This window comes from Stigmatopora argus, chromosome 4 (assembly GCF_051989625.1).
Source record: "Stigmatopora argus isolate UIUO_Sarg chromosome 4, RoL_Sarg_1.0, whole genome shotgun sequence".
Classification (NCBI taxonomy): Eukaryota; Metazoa; Chordata; class Actinopteri; order Syngnathiformes; family Syngnathidae; genus Stigmatopora; species Stigmatopora argus.
The window spans coordinates 2,687,988-2,706,239 of record NC_135390.1 but is presented as its reverse complement, the minus strand read 5'-3'; the positions used below and the strand labels follow the sequence as shown (position 1 = coordinate 2,706,239).

At 41.9% G+C, this 18,252-nt stretch overlaps 1 protein-coding gene across 2 annotated transcripts in view; it reads left to right on the top strand.

The window, feature by feature from the left end:
- The first annotated feature begins 493 nt into the window (after nucleotides 1-493).
- popdc1 (popeye domain cAMP effector 1) overlaps nucleotides 494-18,252 on the top strand; it is a 49,457-nt gene continuing 31,698 nt past the window's right edge. For both annotated transcript variants that reach the window (XM_077599793.1, XM_077599792.1), the window contains exons 1-5: nucleotides 494-658; nucleotides 1,883-2,130; nucleotides 2,865-2,989; nucleotides 3,550-3,737; nucleotides 11,346-11,454. In XM_077599793.1, the coding sequence (XP_077455919.1) occupies nucleotides 1,899-2,130; nucleotides 2,865-2,989; nucleotides 3,550-3,737; nucleotides 11,346-11,454 (654 nt within the window). In that variant the 5' untranslated portion in view covers nucleotides 494-658; nucleotides 1,883-1,898. The remainder of the gene's footprint in view (nucleotides 659-1,882; nucleotides 2,131-2,864; nucleotides 2,990-3,549; nucleotides 3,738-11,345; nucleotides 11,455-18,252) is intronic.

Below are 18,252 nucleotides of genomic sequence, written 5' to 3'. Positions count from 1 at the left end.
AATGAATGAATGAACGCAAATAAATACATCTCAAGGAAATTTACCTTGGTCACAATTTGATTCAACCCCGATAAATCCCATACTACACTTAAAGACGGCTATTGCAATATTTGTATCTCACTCCGGGAAAAAAATGTGTGCATTCATGTTATCGTGTACCGGTTAAAGTTGAATAGAACAACTCAAAATGATGGGAGTGTTAAGGAGTTACAGGGCGATAAAACAGGAATCGTGCAAGCTAAGCATGGTCAGGAAAACAAACAGACAATCTGACCAGTTGCTGACAGGCCAATGACGAAGACCTAGGTGGCACATTATACTGGGGGGCCTCTATTTATAGTAGTGGTGACCCGTTGTGGTTAAATATCATACAAATATATTCTGGCTCCCCCTGTCAAAGTTTGCAGTCACTACAGTTGCGCTCCTTTTCCATTTTAGCCTCTGCTTGTCAACCCCGTGGAATGTGAGACGTACATTACACAGGCCCCCTGTCCCCGTCACACATGCACACACACACACACACACACACACACCACCACCACCACTATCACCGTACCTCTGAATGTTCAGCCTTTCCTGTGCAGCTCACTCATTGTAGTATTTCAAAGAAGTGCTCCGCCTATCCTTGCCCCTCCAAAAAAAAGCTGTCGTTGAGGCGGTAAGTAACAAATACTTTATTCACATACTTAGCACAAATTTGGGGGGTTGTTGGTGTAATAAATTCCACAATTGAGACTGAGCATGTGCACGTCTATTTTTAAATGTACTCCTCCTATGCTGGAAGAAGTTCACATGTAAGATAATCATGAACAGCATCTAAATGGGACAACAGTGGGAAATTATACTGTTGTTAATCTCTTTAGGAGGAGGCTTTGAAGGTAAAGCTATTGTGTGATAATATGTCCCAACAATATTTCTGTAAAATGGTCACTGACTAATGTTTATTGTTGCTTTGTGCACATAAAAACATAATTTAGTTTTGAAACAAAATAAAAAATACATCATTACCAAATGATTTGAAATATAAATGTTAAACTCCAGACCTAGTAATATATTCTGAAGTACATTTGTTGTTAATTGATGCTGCAATCTGTTTGTTTTATTTTTGCGGTCCGTGCTTCCATCAGTTAAGAAATATAAACTGTCCTTCTTAGTGCACAATTTGCAAACAGTGACATCAGTTAATTCATAACAAAACAACTGTAAAGTACAGTGGTACCTCGACCTACGATCAGCTCGTGGTAAGACATGCTCGTGGTACGACGAAAATTTCGATCGTATAATTCGCCCGAGATACGATCACAATTTCGAGATGCGACCAAGCCAGGTAGCCATGGCACTGTCTTTTTTGCATCTTTTTCATGTATAAAATATATCTACGAGCACTGGCCGGACTTTGCATTTCCCCACCCGTTTTTTCCCCCACGTTGGTCTACATTTACATACAAGGTAAACAACAATGGATCGTCAGAGTTTTGCAAAGAAAAGGCAACCGTTGACAATCGACATGAAGCGCGAAATAATTGAAATATATGAGAGTGGGGTACGTGTTACCGAGCTTGCTCGGTAACACGGGAGGAATGCGTCAACCTATCCACCATCCTTAAGCAGAAGGACGCAATTAAGGAGAAGAGGCCTTCCAAAGGACTAACTATAATTTCCCACCGGCGCAGTGACATTCACGACGAGATGGATAGCCTTCTTTTATTGTGGATAAAAGAAAAACAGTTAGCAGGCGATAGCGTGACCGAGTCAACGACTCAGAGAAAAATCAGAGTTGTAGAAATAACTGGAAACTCAAGAGAGCCATGACATTATGTTCTTCACAAGTGTATGTAAACTTTTGACCACAACTGTATATGATTGCCCTCTGTATCCCAAGGTGACGCTAAACCAGGATGTCCTCTACCCCTGAGTTGTCCTCCCCCCTCCTCTCCACAACACTACCCATGTTGCAATCAGGCACGCCAGTATTCTCATCTATGGAGGCCAATGTTACTGCTTGCAAGGAGTGGGAGCAGACCCACCATCTTCTTTTTCACTTGGGGAATATGTCTCTTCTGCTGGGCCTGGTCATCCCCACCACACTTGGTTTGCATATGATCCTTCTCCGCCTTCTTCTAGCAACAGGTCTGTCTGTAATGCCACTTTCTGGTGGCATTTTTTTTTTGTATTTGGATAAAAACATGTTGTCTCTCGGCGGCCCGGTGAGTAAGTGCTTACAGGCCTCACAGGTCATTCCTCTTCGTGTTGAGTTTGCATGTTCTCCCGGGGCTTGTATGAGTTTTCTCCGGGTACTCCGGTTTCCTCCCACATCCCAAAAACCTGCACGTTAGGCTGGTTGAATACTCTAAATTGCCCATAGGTATGAGTGTGGTTGTCTGTCTCCTTGTTCTCTGCGATCGGCTGCCCAAAAATTCATTTGTGTCCCCTGCCTGGTGTCTATGGTTAGCTGGGATAGGCTCCAGCGACCCTTGTGAGGATAAGCGGTTCATAAAATTAATGAATGAATGTTCCCTCTAGTAAGGTTCCAATGAATGACAGACAAAATAAAATAATGGAGGATGGAAAATGTATTACAACATTTACAATGTTTATCTTCCACTTGGAATCAGGGACAGGAGACAGGAAGCAGAAAGATTCATGAGAAATGCTGCTGTAGAGGGCCATTTATTTTTAGTTTAGCCAGAGTCAAGCCTCAGAGGGATTGAAAAAGAAATCAAGAGAAAGAGAACAAAGAAACATACAAGCTGATTTCAGAACCACTGAATATTTTGAATTCTCAGAATGTGTGAAAATTTTATGTATTTGTCCCTTTTTTAGTAAGTCTATTATGTTTGTTGTTTTTCTTCACACCCAAACAGGATGTGTCTTCTTCATTGCTTGGGCAACATTGTACAGGTGCAACATGGACGCAATGGTTTGGAATGTGGTTTTCCTGGTGGTTAACTTCATGCACTTGTGTTTTCTCTTGTACAAACGTAGACCGGTGAGTTATGCATTGGTAATTTATGTGAAAGTGTGTATTCATTTATACTGAAATTTAGGCTTCAGTTTTTGCAGTGACTGAGGAACTAGGCCACATATCTTCTGAAGTTTGCTTCTGCCTTGTAGTAATGTAATGCAAATTTAGTGAAGTAGACGGGACCAACAGCAAACTGAAGGAATCAGAGCAGGACTTTACAATACAATATAAGATTAGATTAGATTAGATAAAATAACTTTATTCCTCCCGTATTTGGGAAATTTCACTGTCACAGTAGCAAGAGGGTGAGAATACACACACAGGAAAATACATTTTAGACATAAATAAATAGGTAATAAATATATATATATATATATATATATATATATATATATATATATATATAAATAAATAAATATATTAATAAATAAATATATAAATAAATATGAAACCTTTTTCCTCAGCTAGGGCAGCTTTCTCATTGAGGTTTTAAATCCAATAGCTGATGTAGTGCATACAGCTTTTGTGTCAATTAAGTAATTATTCATGGAAAATTTTCAAAGTAACTGTCTCTCTGCTGTCAGATTAAAATCGACAGAGACCTAAGGTTGGTGTATAAGAGGATGTTTGAGCCCCTACACGTGAATGAGACTCTATTTCAGAGGCTCACAGGCCAACTCTGCACCATAGAGACCCTGAAGAAAGGACAGGCTTATTCTGCAGAGGACAAGACTTCTGTTGACCAACGACTCAGCATTCTGCTCAAGGGAAAGTGTGTACCATTTGATGACCAATCGGTTTCTTAAACTCCATCAGTATTAAATGTCAAACAATACTTACAGGAGCAATATATAAGATTAGTAGACAAAATGGTACTACAACCAGCACCAAAATACAGTGGTACCTCTACTTACGAACTTCCCAAGCTATGAAATAATCAGGTAAAGAAAAGCCTCACTGGGAACATTTTGTGTCAAATTACAAAATGAATTTCACGCTACGAAACGGGAAATCTAAAACAAATCTAACATCCCCTTGTAACATCTGGTATTTTATTTTCAAACTGTCGTGATAGACTTGCTCTATGTTTGGCTATCTCCCCACATTCCGCTGTCCTCCCATTGACCATAATGAAGCTGCATCTCCATAATGCCAGACCCGAGGTTAGTGCATCGTAGGTGGACGCAAGAGCTGGGCCGAGCAGAGTAGTGGACACCGTGTGCAACAGAGGCGTCCGAAATAAGCCAGTCCCAAAAAACAGCGAGCTCTAGGCAGACACGAGAGCTGGCCATAGGGGAGAGCGGCCACCAACGGTGTATGAGGGTGACCGCTTTCCATGCAATCTTTTATCTTAATCCGGGACAATGGCAAGAGTCGTTTTGCCGCTGAGTTCCTGATTCGAATGCTATAGCCGCCGCCGGGAAGGATTTCTAACACGTTGTGTCTTGAGGTTTTCTTAGTGTGCTTAATGCAGCTTTATTCTTTGCTTTTCACCATTTTCCCCCCTGAAAAATATGGTCCGAGTGAAAAGAAGCGTGCCGTTATCAGTGTTCATGAGTCTTGCTATCCCCCACCTTGATGACATAAATTATGAAAAGTCGTCAAAAGCAATCGCATTTTCAGTAAATAAATTGCATGGGTAGCTTTGCTGTACTAGTCAGTGTACTTGCAGGGTTGCAGTCTTTGTCTTGCTCTCAGTTTTTTCCTCTTTTCCAGCACCGGTTGTCTGAGTGGGCGGGACGGAGCTGCGCACCTGTTGCGCATTGAGATTACTCGGTATTTAAAGACTCGTGTAACAGGCAATGGCAGTTGCAGACTGTTGCTTTTTGGGAACAGCCATGGAGAGCTGGGCGATAAAACGATAACGATAATTATCTTGAAAAAAAAATTGGTAACGATAATATTAAAAACTTTCAATAAAAATTTGATAATTTTAAACTGTAACTAAATCATGTTAGCAATAGAGGCTAACACGGAGCATGAAGGCAAAAGGACAATAACACGTCCAAAATAAGCAATTATGAAATGCATCACAACACCGAGTCGATCCACTAAAAGATCCAAGTGAATTCTCCCTGGCATTTTCTTTTCTTTTCTTTTTCTGTGCAAAGAGCAGGCTTTTTGAAAAGTGATTAACCCACTGTCCTCATTGGAGGACAAACTGTAATATTTTTTTCACTTGATATCAAGATGCTTTCCCATTTTATGTAAATGTTCTGAAAACATTACAAAAATCTAAAACTTGTGTAAAAATGGGTTAATTTCATCCAACTATTTTATTTTATTTTATTGTAAATGGCCATATTCATTCATCCATCTTCCATACCACCCATCCTTCAAAGGGTTGCGGGGCTTGCTGGAGCCTAACCTAACTGTCTTTGGGCAAAAGGCAGACTACACTCTAGACTGGTCGCTAGTCAGTCGTAGGGCACACAGAGAGACAGACAACCACTCACACTGCCACCGAGTGGGAATTGAACCCAGACTGCCCGCACGAGTCAGGCGGAAGAACCACTCCACAATCGGGTGGCTAAATGGCCATTTGTGAGGTAAATTTATTCTGTTTCTTTTTGTAAGGCTGAAAATAGACTTCTTGCTGATTGTGATGATGTCTTCAGTTGATCATTTTACTTATTTCATATTACACAGCAAGTTTTGGTTTGAAGGCAAATTCATAAAAAATAAAGATGCCTATCAAAATTTCTTCAGGTTTTATTCTTTTCTTTTCATAGTGTAAGGAGGGAGTTAGTTATCATATATGTATTGCACAACAGAACAATTAAAATATGTTTTAAAATCATCCTATTTCATATTCTCTTTTCTTATAAAGTAAGGTAACAGTTACTTTCATATTTGAATAAGTCGGATAGTAATTTATTTATTCACAGAAGTTTGAAGTTTCAAATTTGAAACAAAAAAGATTGGGCGACAAAGCCTCTCCACTTTTGAAACAACCGCGGCAGCAGTTTCTCATGGTGCCTCTACTAATGTCCTTTCTGGGTCTCCGTATTGAGGTTGATGCGAAACTAAATTATCCGGGTACGAAGCCATGTTTCCACAATCACCCCCTGGCCATAAAGGCCACCAACATTCCTCATTGGAAGTGGCCAGAAGAATGCCGAAATGTAATCTTCACCTGGACATGGAGCACCAATTGAAGTAACAGAAGGAAAGAAAAAAATGCCCCTCTGCTTGTTAGATGTACAATTCAGCTGTAAAACGTGCTGAATTTAGTACAGTAATACCTCGGCATTCAAGTGCCCCGACATACGAGCAATTTGAGAATTTCTAGCAAATATTTACCCTGAGATACGAGACAAATTTTGATATCCGAGCATACGAGCTATAAGAACATGATGGGCTCTGTCTTTCCCGTCGCAACTCCCTTTTGTAATGTCTTTACAAGAACTGGGCGTAGCTTTGCATTTTTCCAGTGTTTTTTCCCCCTTAGTCAGTGCAGAAGTGTGGAGCTGGCTCGTTAATACGAAAGGAGTATACTACTTCTCGTTGGCAAGTGGTCGTGCGTTATCCGATGGTGAGGACATTTGTGTGCATCATTTTCGGAATATTTTGAAGGGAAGACAAAAGCAAACAACCCTCGATAGGTTCCTTTTAAAAACTGCAGCTGAAAGTCAGGGTGGAGGCGGGGCAAAATGAGTCAACGAGCCATGAGAAGAGAGGTATAAAAATGTAAAACAAAATTAGAATTAAGTTTACAGTAAGGTTAGATTATTTTTGAGTGTGTCTGTATCGTAATCCAAGTTCATTTAAATTTGTTTATGTTATGTTACGAGCGTGTTGCTGTGCAAAAAGTTGTTATTATAGGCGACATAGTTTTAAATTAGAAGATTTTCAGATGGTGGTGTCCCTTGAGATTTTTTCAATGCAAAATGTGTGTTGCAGCTCAAAAAAGGTGCGGAAACACTGATGTAGTATACATGCAATTACATGAAATTACTAATTTTGTATATGAATAGGCACTTTTAGTACAAGTAGTTTGAGTTACACGTGCTTGTAGTACTAGTACACATTCTATTATTTTTGATACACATAAGTGGACTTGTTTATAGTGCCAGTAGTGGATGTGTATTTGTTCACTAGTATACGTATTTACAGTTCAAATACATGCAAAAACTACTACACTTGTTTGCAGTGCTAATACACACAAGTGCACATGATTGTCGTACAAGTAAATATAGTTTAGTACAATTAAGTAAACATTCTAGTCTTATAAGTAAATATACTTGTAGTTAGACTTGGGCAATAAAACAATAATCATAATTATCTTCAAATAATTTTTGTCAACAATAATAATAAAAACAATTCCATAAAATTAAACTGCATTTACACAAACCGCAAAGAACTGGGGCGCTTATGCGACGTGAACGCTAGTCCAGAACAATTGAATTGATTTGAATTGAATGCTTTTATTGTCATTATACATGTATAATGAGATTTCAAAGCTTTCACCACATAGTGCACAAATAACAGCAGACGGACAAATAAATCAATAAATAAGTAGTCCACGTGAGGTCAGTAGAGTGAAGCGTGCTTGTTCCGTCTGAAGTCCAGGATGAGTTCCATGATTGGTTTTGGAGACGTTCAGCGCCAAGTCGCACCACTCGCTGAGTCTACATAGTGTGGATAAATAATCGTTAAATAATCAATAAATGATTAACAAATAAGTAGTCCAAGTGAGGTCAGCAGAGCGGAGTGGGCTTGTTCCGTCAGAGTCCAGGAGGGTGCCACGGTTTGGAGACGTTCAGCGCCTAGTTGCACCGCTCGCTGAGTCTATGGACGCTATAACAAACAGGCAAACACATAGAAATCAATATACATTAATGATAAATAATCACTAAATAGTAATATAATAATAATAATCGGACATAGGCCCTGTCGTCATTATCACAACACAAAAAGCCTACTTGTCATCACACGCAGAAACTGCGTGTGACGAAATTGATGGTGCTTCTCCATAAGCTACGTTTACTCGGCAAAAGACCTAAATAAGTGTAAGTTACGGACTTGTAATTTGGCATTCTGGATAAATAAATAATCACAAAATAGTAATAGATAGATTAGTGGTCATATAATAAATACTAAGTAGTTTAAGTAGTAGTAATAAGTCATGATTAGGTTTTAGGTACAGAACTCGAGTTGATTAGCGTTTATTAGTAGAAGATGGTAAGGAAACGCTGTTTTAGCATGGTAAGTAATAGAGCAGCTAATGCGGAGCATGAAAACAAAAGAACTATAACACAGCCAAAATGAGAGATTATGAGATGCAGGACAACACTGAGCCAACCCACTAAAAGATCCAAGTGAAGTCTCCCTGTTGTTTTCTTTCTTCTCATCTCATTTTCTGAACCGCTTTATCCTCATTAAGGAGCCAATCCCAGCTGTCTCCGGGCCAGAGGCGGGGGACACCCTGAATCGGTGGCCAGCCGATCGCAGGGCACAAGGACATGGACAACCATGAACACTCACCCATACATAGAGGCAATTTAGAGTGTCCAATCAGCCTACCATGCATGTTTTTGGAATGTGGGAGGAAACCGGAGTACCCGGAGGAAACCCATGCAGGAGAACATGCAATCTCCACACAGATGGACATGACCCGTATTTGAACCCAGGACCCCAGAGCTGTGAGGCCGAAGCGCTTGTTTTCGTTCTTTTTGTTTTTTTACCTGTGCACAAACAGCTGCCTTACTGAAAATGCCCTGAACCCATTTTAACCAGTGGCTGGCCATCAGGACCTTCAAGGCCTTCTCTGCTGGCCTAAGAAATATCTGAATCATATTATATTTTGTCCATCAATACTTATTATTCCAAATGGTCTGTTAGCTTCCTTTCATTGCTTTTCCCCCTGGTTGCACTGCTTCCAGATGTATTTTCATATTGAAGCATTTAACCAATCACATTTCAGCCATTATTTGTTGCCAGATCAGATCTGCCTCAAAGCCTTCACAATCAGTTCTTGCGGGCTCTGCTGCATTAAACTAGACTGTTGCTTTTAACCAATCAGATTTCGAGTTGGCAACCCCACAATGATTTTTCATAGGCGTTAGCATTTTGCTGGCTGGGACATGTCATTGCTTTCACAAACTATGATTGGCTAGTAGGCGGGCCAAAGCAATACCCAAGGCAGCCGAGATCCCAAACTCCACCCACAAGGTCCGACAGAAGCAAAAACAAATGGCTTCTGTTTGCTCACAAAGCTATTTTCCAGACGGACTTCTCCAGAAAAAAATGGACATCATTAAGAAAGGGCGGTCAACTCCGAAGCTAGCAAGCCTATTACAGCCGGGAAAATGGTGTGTGCGGGATTTTCAGTGCACTAACTTAGCTGTACCACCAAATAGAATATTGTTGTGTTAATTTAAAGCCATTTTCAAAACGGACTATGCCGGAAATATGACAGGACAGGCTCGACTTTCATCATTAGCTTCGATGGCGATAGGAAAGAAGGAAGAAAGAAAGGAGGATGGATATTGTGTAAAAAGAATTTTTGGTGAGTAAAATATGCCTATGTTCCTAAATAATATTTCAATTGTGGGCCAAGTTCTGATATCTGAAAAGCTCCAGTGTTTGTATTTAAGCTCCAGTGTTTGTATTTAATCACAAAATGCTGCTAGGAAGTGGATTTTACCCCAGTTTAATTTTTGGCGTTTCAACATTGACGTCCATCGCTGTCTTTTCCCGGGAAAAATCACCCCCCTGGCCTGGTTGTAATGTCTCAAAAGCTCCAGTATTTGTATTCAATCAATAAATGATGCTAGGAAGTGGATTTTACCTAATTTTAGTGCAATTTTTGTCATTTCACGTATGGACGTATCGACGTTCATCGCTGTCTTTTTACCGGGGAAATGATATTCCGGGCCCGGTTCTGATGTGTTAAAAGCTCCAGTATTTGTATTTGATCAATAAATGCTGTTTTCGGCTGGATTTTACCCCATTTTCGGGCAATGTTTGCCCGTATGCCATTGACGTTCAGCGCTGTCTTTTCCCGGGAAAATCACCCCCTGGCCATGTTTTAATGTCTGAAAAGCTCCAGTATTTGTATTTAATCATGAAATGCTGCTAGGAAGTGGATTTTACCCCATTTTTGTGCATTAATTTATTGATTATTTTTTATGTGTTGCAGCTGTAGCTGCAGTAGAGGTTTTATAGCAATAAAATAGTTTTTGAGGGTTGGATTGATACGTTGAAGGCACTACCAGAAAATGCACCGCCCGCCACTGATTTTAACCCACGGTCCTCATTGGGGAACATTCTGTAATTCTTTTCTTAACTGATATCAAGGAATTTCCCCATTTTATGCAAATGTTATGCAAACATTGTAAAAATCTTAAACTTGTTGAAATGGATTAGGTTCATCCAACTTTTTGAAATATATTTTGTAAATGGTCACGTGAGGTAAATTTACATCGTTTATTTTTGTGAAGCTGAAAATAGTCTGCTTGCCTTTTGTGATGATGTCTTCAGTTGATTATTTTATCTATTTCATATTGCACTGAAACCTATGGTGTGAAGCCAAATATATAAAAATAAAGACGACTGTCAACATTTCTGTGGTTTTATTATTCATTGGTTTTCATAGTGTAAGGAGGAAGTTGTCTTATCTTTATTGCATAGCAGAACAACAAAAAGACTTTTTAAAATAATATTTTATATTCTCTTTACTTATGAAGCAAGTTAACTTATTTCCTTTTATAATTGAATGAGGAAAGTAATTTATTTACCTACTTATTCACAGAAGCTTGAAGTTTCCAAAGTTGAAAGAAAACAGATGTGATAGTTATCACGATAATTATGAATATCGACTGATTTTTTATTTTAATCGTGAGTTTTGTCATATTGCCCAGGCCAAATTGTAGTACAATTTAAGGACAAATTTTCCTGTCCTTGTTGAATTTCTGCAACCTTAATTGATGAAGCCTACAAAGCTCTGCCAACGTGGAAATAAAACAAAGAACTTGTCTTGTAATTGGCTGAATGGTGGAAGGTGTGACAGCTGTTGTAAACACAGATTTAAAACAATAATCAAAGAACCGGTCTTGTAATTTGTTGGATGTGGAAGGTGGGATAGCTGATGTAAAGACAGAATTAAAACAATAACTTTGAGGGCTTGATAATCGACTTTTAAAATGGGGAAAATCTCAATTTAACCATGTCAGACGTACTTCTAAAAACATTTTTCTTTAATGTCCATTGAAATATTTGGGCCATATTATGAATAATTGAAGTGGAAATCTTAAATATTGCTCCTTAGTCAAATGTTTGTTTGAAATTATTTTAATATAGGAGGGGGCATTCAATAGTTTTGGGGCAAATGTCATGGTTTTGTGATCATTCTGACTTGGAATTTTTTGTTCAACAGGATGAAAGTGTCTTATCGTGGCCATTTTCTCCACAACATCTATGCCAATGCATTTATTGATTCCCCAGAGTTTCGATCAACTTTAATGCACAGGGGAGAGAAGTTTCAGGTATGTATATTTTTTCATTACATGCAAAATGATTAAAAGCAGCCTTAATAAAGGATTTTATAAGAATATATACTTATATTAGCGAGAAGTTTACATACTCTGTGCATAAACACATAATTTTATCAGTGTCTAAAGTCGAATCACACGAAACCTCTGGTGTTTCAGGTCAGTCATGATTTTGTCAAATGCCACAATAGAGAGAAATAATTTCTTAGTTAATGTTATTTTCTGCAATGTCAAAAGTTTACATGCATTTCCTTAGTATTGAGCAGAATTTACTGTATTTACTCGCATATAAACCGCTTTTGTCGGACAAAAATGATGACTGAATCGAGGGTACGGCTTATATGCGCATAAAAACACGACATGCAAAAAACTGCAATTTGACGGCGCCGTGACACGATTACGTCAAAATGACGCCGTTGCATGCGCCGTGATGTCATGACGCAAGCAAATGCCGATACAGTCATTTATTTCAAAATAGAGAAAAGACAAACAGATAAAACGCTAAACAAAATTTATTTTGATGTCTATGAATGAAACTCAAGAAAAAAATCATACGTATCTTGCATAAAACGTGAAAATACCTGTCACTGCTTGCTCAGGGCACAGCCATCTTACCAAGACGCTGACGTCTAAACCTACAGTTGTGGTCAAAAGTTTACATACACTTGTGAAGAACATAATGTCATGGCTCTCTAGTTATTTCTACAACTCTGATTTTTCTCTGTTGAGTGATTGGAATAGATACTTCTTTGTCACAAAAAACATTCATGAAGTTTGGTTCTTTTATGACTTTATTATGGGTGAACAGAAAAAGTGATCAAATCTGCCAGGTCAAAAATATACATACAGCAGCGCTAATATTTGGTAACATGTCCCTTGGCCATTTTCACTTCAATTAGGCGCTTTTGGTAGCCATCCACAAGCTTCTGGCAAGCTTCTGGTTGAATCTTTGACCACTCTTGACAGAATTGGTGCAGTTCAGTTAAATGTGCTGGCTTTCTGACATGGACTTGTTTCTTCAGCATTGTCCACAAGTTCTCAATGGGGTTTAAGTCAGGACTTTGGGAAGGCCATTTGAAAACCTTAATTCTAGCCTGATTTAGCCATTCCATTACCACTTTTGATGTGCGTTTGGGGTCATTGTCCTGTTGGAACACCCAACTGCGCCCAATCTTCGGGCTGATGACTTTAGGTTATCTTGAAGAATTTAAAGGTAATCCTCCTTCATTATCCCATTTACTCTCTGTAAAGCACCAGTTCCATTGGCAGCAAAACAGCCCCACGCCATAATACTACCACCACCGCGCTTGACAGTAGGCATGGTGTACTTGGGGTTAAAGGCCTCACCTTTTCTCCTCCAAACATATTGCTGGGCATTGTGGCCAAACAGCTCGATTTTTGTTTCGTCTGACCACAGAACTTTCCTCCAGAAGGTCTTATCTTTGTCCATGTGATCAGCTGCAAACTTCAGTCGAGCCTTAAGGTACCGCTTTTGGAGCAAGGGCTTCCTTCTTGCACGGCAGCCTCTCAGTCCATGGAGATGCAAAACACGCTTGACTGTGGACATCTGTGTTCCAGCAGCTTCTAATTCTTGGCAGATCTGCTTTTTGGTGATTCTCGGTTGAATCTTCACCCTCCTGACCAATTTTCTCTCAGTAACAGGTGATAGATTGCATTTTCTTCCTGACCGTGGCAGTGACAAAACAGTGCCACGCATCTTATACTTACAAACATTTGTTTGCACTGTTGCTCTTGGGACCTGCAGCTGCTTTGAAATGGCTCCAAGTGTCAGGACCGTTTGTCCCTCCTGGCTTGCCGTCAGGTCAGAGCAGCTGCAAACAATCTGTGATTACTTCCTGATGTGGGTATTTAAGCACCACGCAAATGGTTAGTCATTGTCGGATCGTTCCTGCAAATTCCTGCGTAGATTCCATTGCCATGCAGCCACGCTACCCTTCTCCTCGATACCACTTGTTCTCCAGTTTCCGGTTTGGTTTCGTTTCCGTTTCACAAGTCCTTGTTGTTTTGTAAGGTCCCTTCTAAGTTATTAAAGTTGTTGTTTTGGAGCACAAATTGCCTCGTCCTCACCTGCTTCCCCACGAATGGGTCCTAATCCTTTCTACCTCGCCGAAGACGTCTCCGGTGATCGTATGAATCGAATGATCCGACCAGCATGCACCCAGCGGGAAGCCATCGACGCTCGCGCCGAAGCTCTCGTCGACGCCAGCCACCCTTCTCAAAGCCTACCGACCATATGGATTCAGCGGGAAGCTCCCCAATATCTTTTAGGGAATTTATAATGACTACATCGTGGTAGGGGGCATCTAAGAGACGTTCTGACAGTGGAGGAATCCCAACTAGGAGGTAATTCTGAGCCTTCATCCACCTTTAAACCAACCCTTTGCTCAGCCCGTCGCACTGGGCTGCCAGCACAGCTAAGTCAGAATACCCAAGTTCCGACACCCCCTGTTCATCGCCCGAGTTATCTGAATTCAAACTCCAGCGAGTCTTTTCCTCAATGGGGGGAGAATCCCCAGCCTCCATCGGCCCCGTTGCAATGCCACATCTATGTCGGTTGGGACTCTGAATTTTCTTAATGGTGAGGATGACCGGGAGATAATTGATTTGTATGCTGGAGATTCGGACTCGGACAGTGAATTTCTCAGCCGATTCGGACTCCGATATACTCCCCGGAGGACGTTGACCCCTACTCCTTCTCCGATTACTCCGACCTGGATTACCCTGACCAGCATTCGCCGTGTCGGCTGGCCATCTACAATGGGCCACCACGTGGCGGCCGGTGTGCTGTGCCGTCCTCCCGCAGGAGACGGCGAGCGCCGTGGGGCTGGAAGAAGCGGAAGGAGGGCCTGGACACTCGAGCCCCTGACCAAGCTCCTCGCTCGATCTCGCCCATCCAAGCTCCTCGCTCGACCTCACTTGTCCAAGTTCCTCGCTCGCCCGTCCAAGCTCCGGGCTCGACCTCGCCCGCCCAGACGCCTTGCCCGACGACGCCATTCCAAGCTTCCCAAATTCCCGTGCCGAAGCCACGCAAAAACTCCCCTTGCCAGCTGGGCCGCCAGTCGCACCCGTGGCCGAAGCCACAAACCAGGCTTCCGGTGCCGGCTGGTCCGCCAAGTTTCTGCCTGCCAAAGTCCTGCCTTCCTAGTTCCCGCCTGCCTAGTTCCTGCCTGCCTAGTTCCTGCCTGCCAAGTTCCTACCTGCCCAGTTCCGGCCTGCCCAGTTCCGGCCGGCCCAGTTCCGGCCTGCCCAATTCCTGCCTCCCCAGTTCCTGCCGGCCCAGTTACTGGCTGCCCGGTTTTTGCCTGCCCATTTCCGGCCTGCCCAGTTCCTAGCTGCCCGGTTTCTGCCTGCCCAGTTCCGGCCTGCCGCGTTCCTGCCAGCCCAGTTCCTGGCTGCCCAGCTCCTGCCCGCCCAGCTCTTTCCCGCCCAGCTCTTGCCCGCCCAGCTCTTGCCCGCCCAGCTCTTGCCCGCCCAGCTCTTGCCCGCCCAGCTCTTGCCCGCCCAGGCCACTCCCACGCCTTGTCACGGGCTGGCGCGGACGCCCCCCGGACAATTAAAATGGTTCCCAGCCGCCCTCCCTGCCTGCTTTTTGCTTTTCATGGACATTCAGCATTAGGACGTCTAGAATCCGTCCCTTAGAGGGGAGGTACTGTCAGGAGTGGCCCGTTTGTCCCTCCTGGCACGCCGTCAGGTCAGAGCAGCTGCAAACATTACTTCCTGATGTGGGTATTTAAGCACCACGCAAATGGTTAGTCATTGTCGGATCGTTCCTGCAAATTCTTGCGTAGATTCCATTGCCATGCAGCAGCGCTACCCTTTTCCTTGATACCACTTGTTCTCCAATTCCACTTTGATTTTTTTTCGTTGTATTTCTTGTTCGAAAGTGACAATTATTGGAGTAATATGAACCATCAAAAGAATTGAGAAATTTTGACATTAGAAGCAATATGGGTGCCAAAACATCTTAAATTTCTTGTAAGAAAATTGTAATTTCTGTAAATAGAAAGCATCAGGTTCTCATCAAGATAGATTATTTCTTTTTTCAAATTGAATAATTTGATATTTAGCATTTACAAAGACACGCATATTAAGTTCCGTATGATATTGACCCTAATAATGTGCTTTTGATTCATACAGTATCTCAGAACTACCACGTGATGATTTTTCCCTTCATAATAACACATTTGTGCTCCCTATTAAATATTAAAATATAATATGATCTCATATCCATGAATATGTAGGTGAAAATTGGAAATCGGGGCAGCTTATACGGGAGAAATTGTAAAATAAAAAAAATTCAAGGCAATTTTCAGCGTGCAGCTCACACGCGCGGCCGGCTTATAAATACGGTACAGTGGTACCTTGACAAACGAGTGACCCAACATATGAGCAATTTGAGCTACGAGTAAAATTTCGGGCAAATATTTATCTTGAGATACGAGACAAATTTTGATATACGAGCATACAGCGGACGCGAGAGACTGCTCATAAGAACATCATGGGGACTGTGTTTCTGGTCGCAACTCCCTCGTGTAATGTCTCTACGAGCATTCCATTTTTTCAGTGTTTTTCTTTTCCCGTTAGTCAGTGCGAATGGCGTATATACTACTTCTCGTTGGCAAGTGGTCGTGCGTTATCCTATTGTGAGGAAATGTGTGTGCATCATTTACGGAATATTTTGAAGGGAATACAAAAGCAAACAACCCTCGATAGGTTGCATCTGAAAGTCAGGGCGGTCAGTCCTGGAAGGAATTAAGCTTGTATCTCGATGTACCACTGTACTTGAACTACATGCTTGGGGTGAAATGTTTTGGTTAAACCTCCACAAGCTTCTGAGAGGTGCCTGCTGGAATCCTGTTGTTACGATCGTGGACGGAGGACCCGAAAGCAGGGAAAGGCAGCAAGCTGGATGTGGAACTTCCTGTTTATTGAAAGCATCCAAAGGCTCAAAAGGGAGTAGCGTAGGCGAGTCTTTAGTCGTGGCAGGGAGGTCGGTACGCGAGGTGTACTTAGTGGAGTCCAGAGCGAAGGTTAAAATACGTGGAAGCGAGATCGTGGTCCGTGGTCAGGATCCTGGGTACATAAATAGAGGTCGGAGATCTCTAGAGGCAAGCAAGGAGAGTGTAGATGTTCACTCGCCTGACTTCGTTGCGGGCAGACGCGGGCTCGATTCCCGAAGGTGGCGGTAAGATAGGGAATGCAGATGGTCATTTGTCTCTGTGTGCCCTACGACTGACTGGCGACCAGTCTAGGATGTAGTCTGCCTTTCGCCCAAACACAGCTGGGCTAGGCTCCAGCACCCCCCTTAAGGGACGAATCCCAGGCGTCCCAAAATCCAAAAACTCCAAGGGAATACAAATGGGAGGGAGGCAGGGGGCAAGCGTGCCGTCCAAAACATGAAAACAAAAGAGAATCCCCAGTTGGGAGGTGGACCCGGCCGGCCCGCGAAGCGGCGAGCAGGTCCATCGGAACCTGGTGTTGGGGCTACTTGCCAACACTTAAATAAACTCGAACACAAGAGCACACATTGAGACAGAAAGAATGAAATTTAAAGCCACGTCTGCAGAGGCGGGGGAAAGGCAACAATTCAGATGCCGGAGAATGTGACTACTCTCCAGGCTCCTCCAAGCTATTCCCCGCCGAAAAGCTGCTTCAACGGTGTTTTTAATAGAGATAAGGCAAGTCATAAAAATGGGAGGCGTTGATACAAATGAAGGAGGTGGAATACAAAAGGTGTAGTGCACATTTTAACCAATGGGGCTAGTTGCCAACACTTAAATAAACTCGAACACAAGAGTACACATTGAGACAGAAAGAATAAATGTAAATTCTATTCTAGTAACTTCTAATACATCAGAGTGCAAAAGTGTGCAAGATTAAATATAAGAATACAATTCATATTTCACATTTTCCCCCTGAATTCACTAAAATAATTTTCTTTAAACACATCAATTTGTATCCCTCCTTTTCAGGTTTTAGAATGCAAATATCATCATCAGTCATTGGGTATGGAAAATAACAAAGTCACTTGTCAAGGCAGAGGCGAAAACTCAAGTTTACTCAGTGGTACTTGAGAAAAAATTCCTCTACGTCCCTCTTAATGAGCGAACACAATTTTTAAGTCAAGACAAGTACATTTACCCAGAGGACTCAACATTCTGGGATTTGTCACACTTTGGAGGAGTGCAAGAATCTCCAGCATGGTTTGTCATGCTGTGGTACTGTATGTCACTGTAAGCTACCAGCGTGTGCTGGATAGTGTTTTGAATCATAGCTTTCATACAAGGGATTACACAGATTAAGAAAATACAAAATAGTGGTAAAACCGCAAGAAAGGGAGTTGCAAATTTAATCAGAATAGAGAACCATGATCCGGTTGTTAACCACGACCACAGCGATACCCCCACGGCTGAGTGATCCTGGGCCATGGTGTTGGCTAGGGCTTTCATTTCAGCTATGGCACGAGTTATGTTACCTTCGTCACCGGTTTCATCTGGGATGAAGGTGCAACAGTGTTCTCCAACATTGGCACACACACCTCCATCCTTAGCTGTTATCAAATCTAGGACCATTTGGTCTTGCAACTCTATTTCACTAAGGGCTTTCAATTCATCTGCTATACCTTGTAGGGCCTTGACTGTTTGGTTAATGAACAGTCCCATGCGATAATTCAATGTCTCTACACGGAGTATAAGTTTACCTACTCCAAGCTGGGGAAGTAGTGACAATATGATTTTTGGGGAGTGGACCATAATTTATGATCATCAGGAA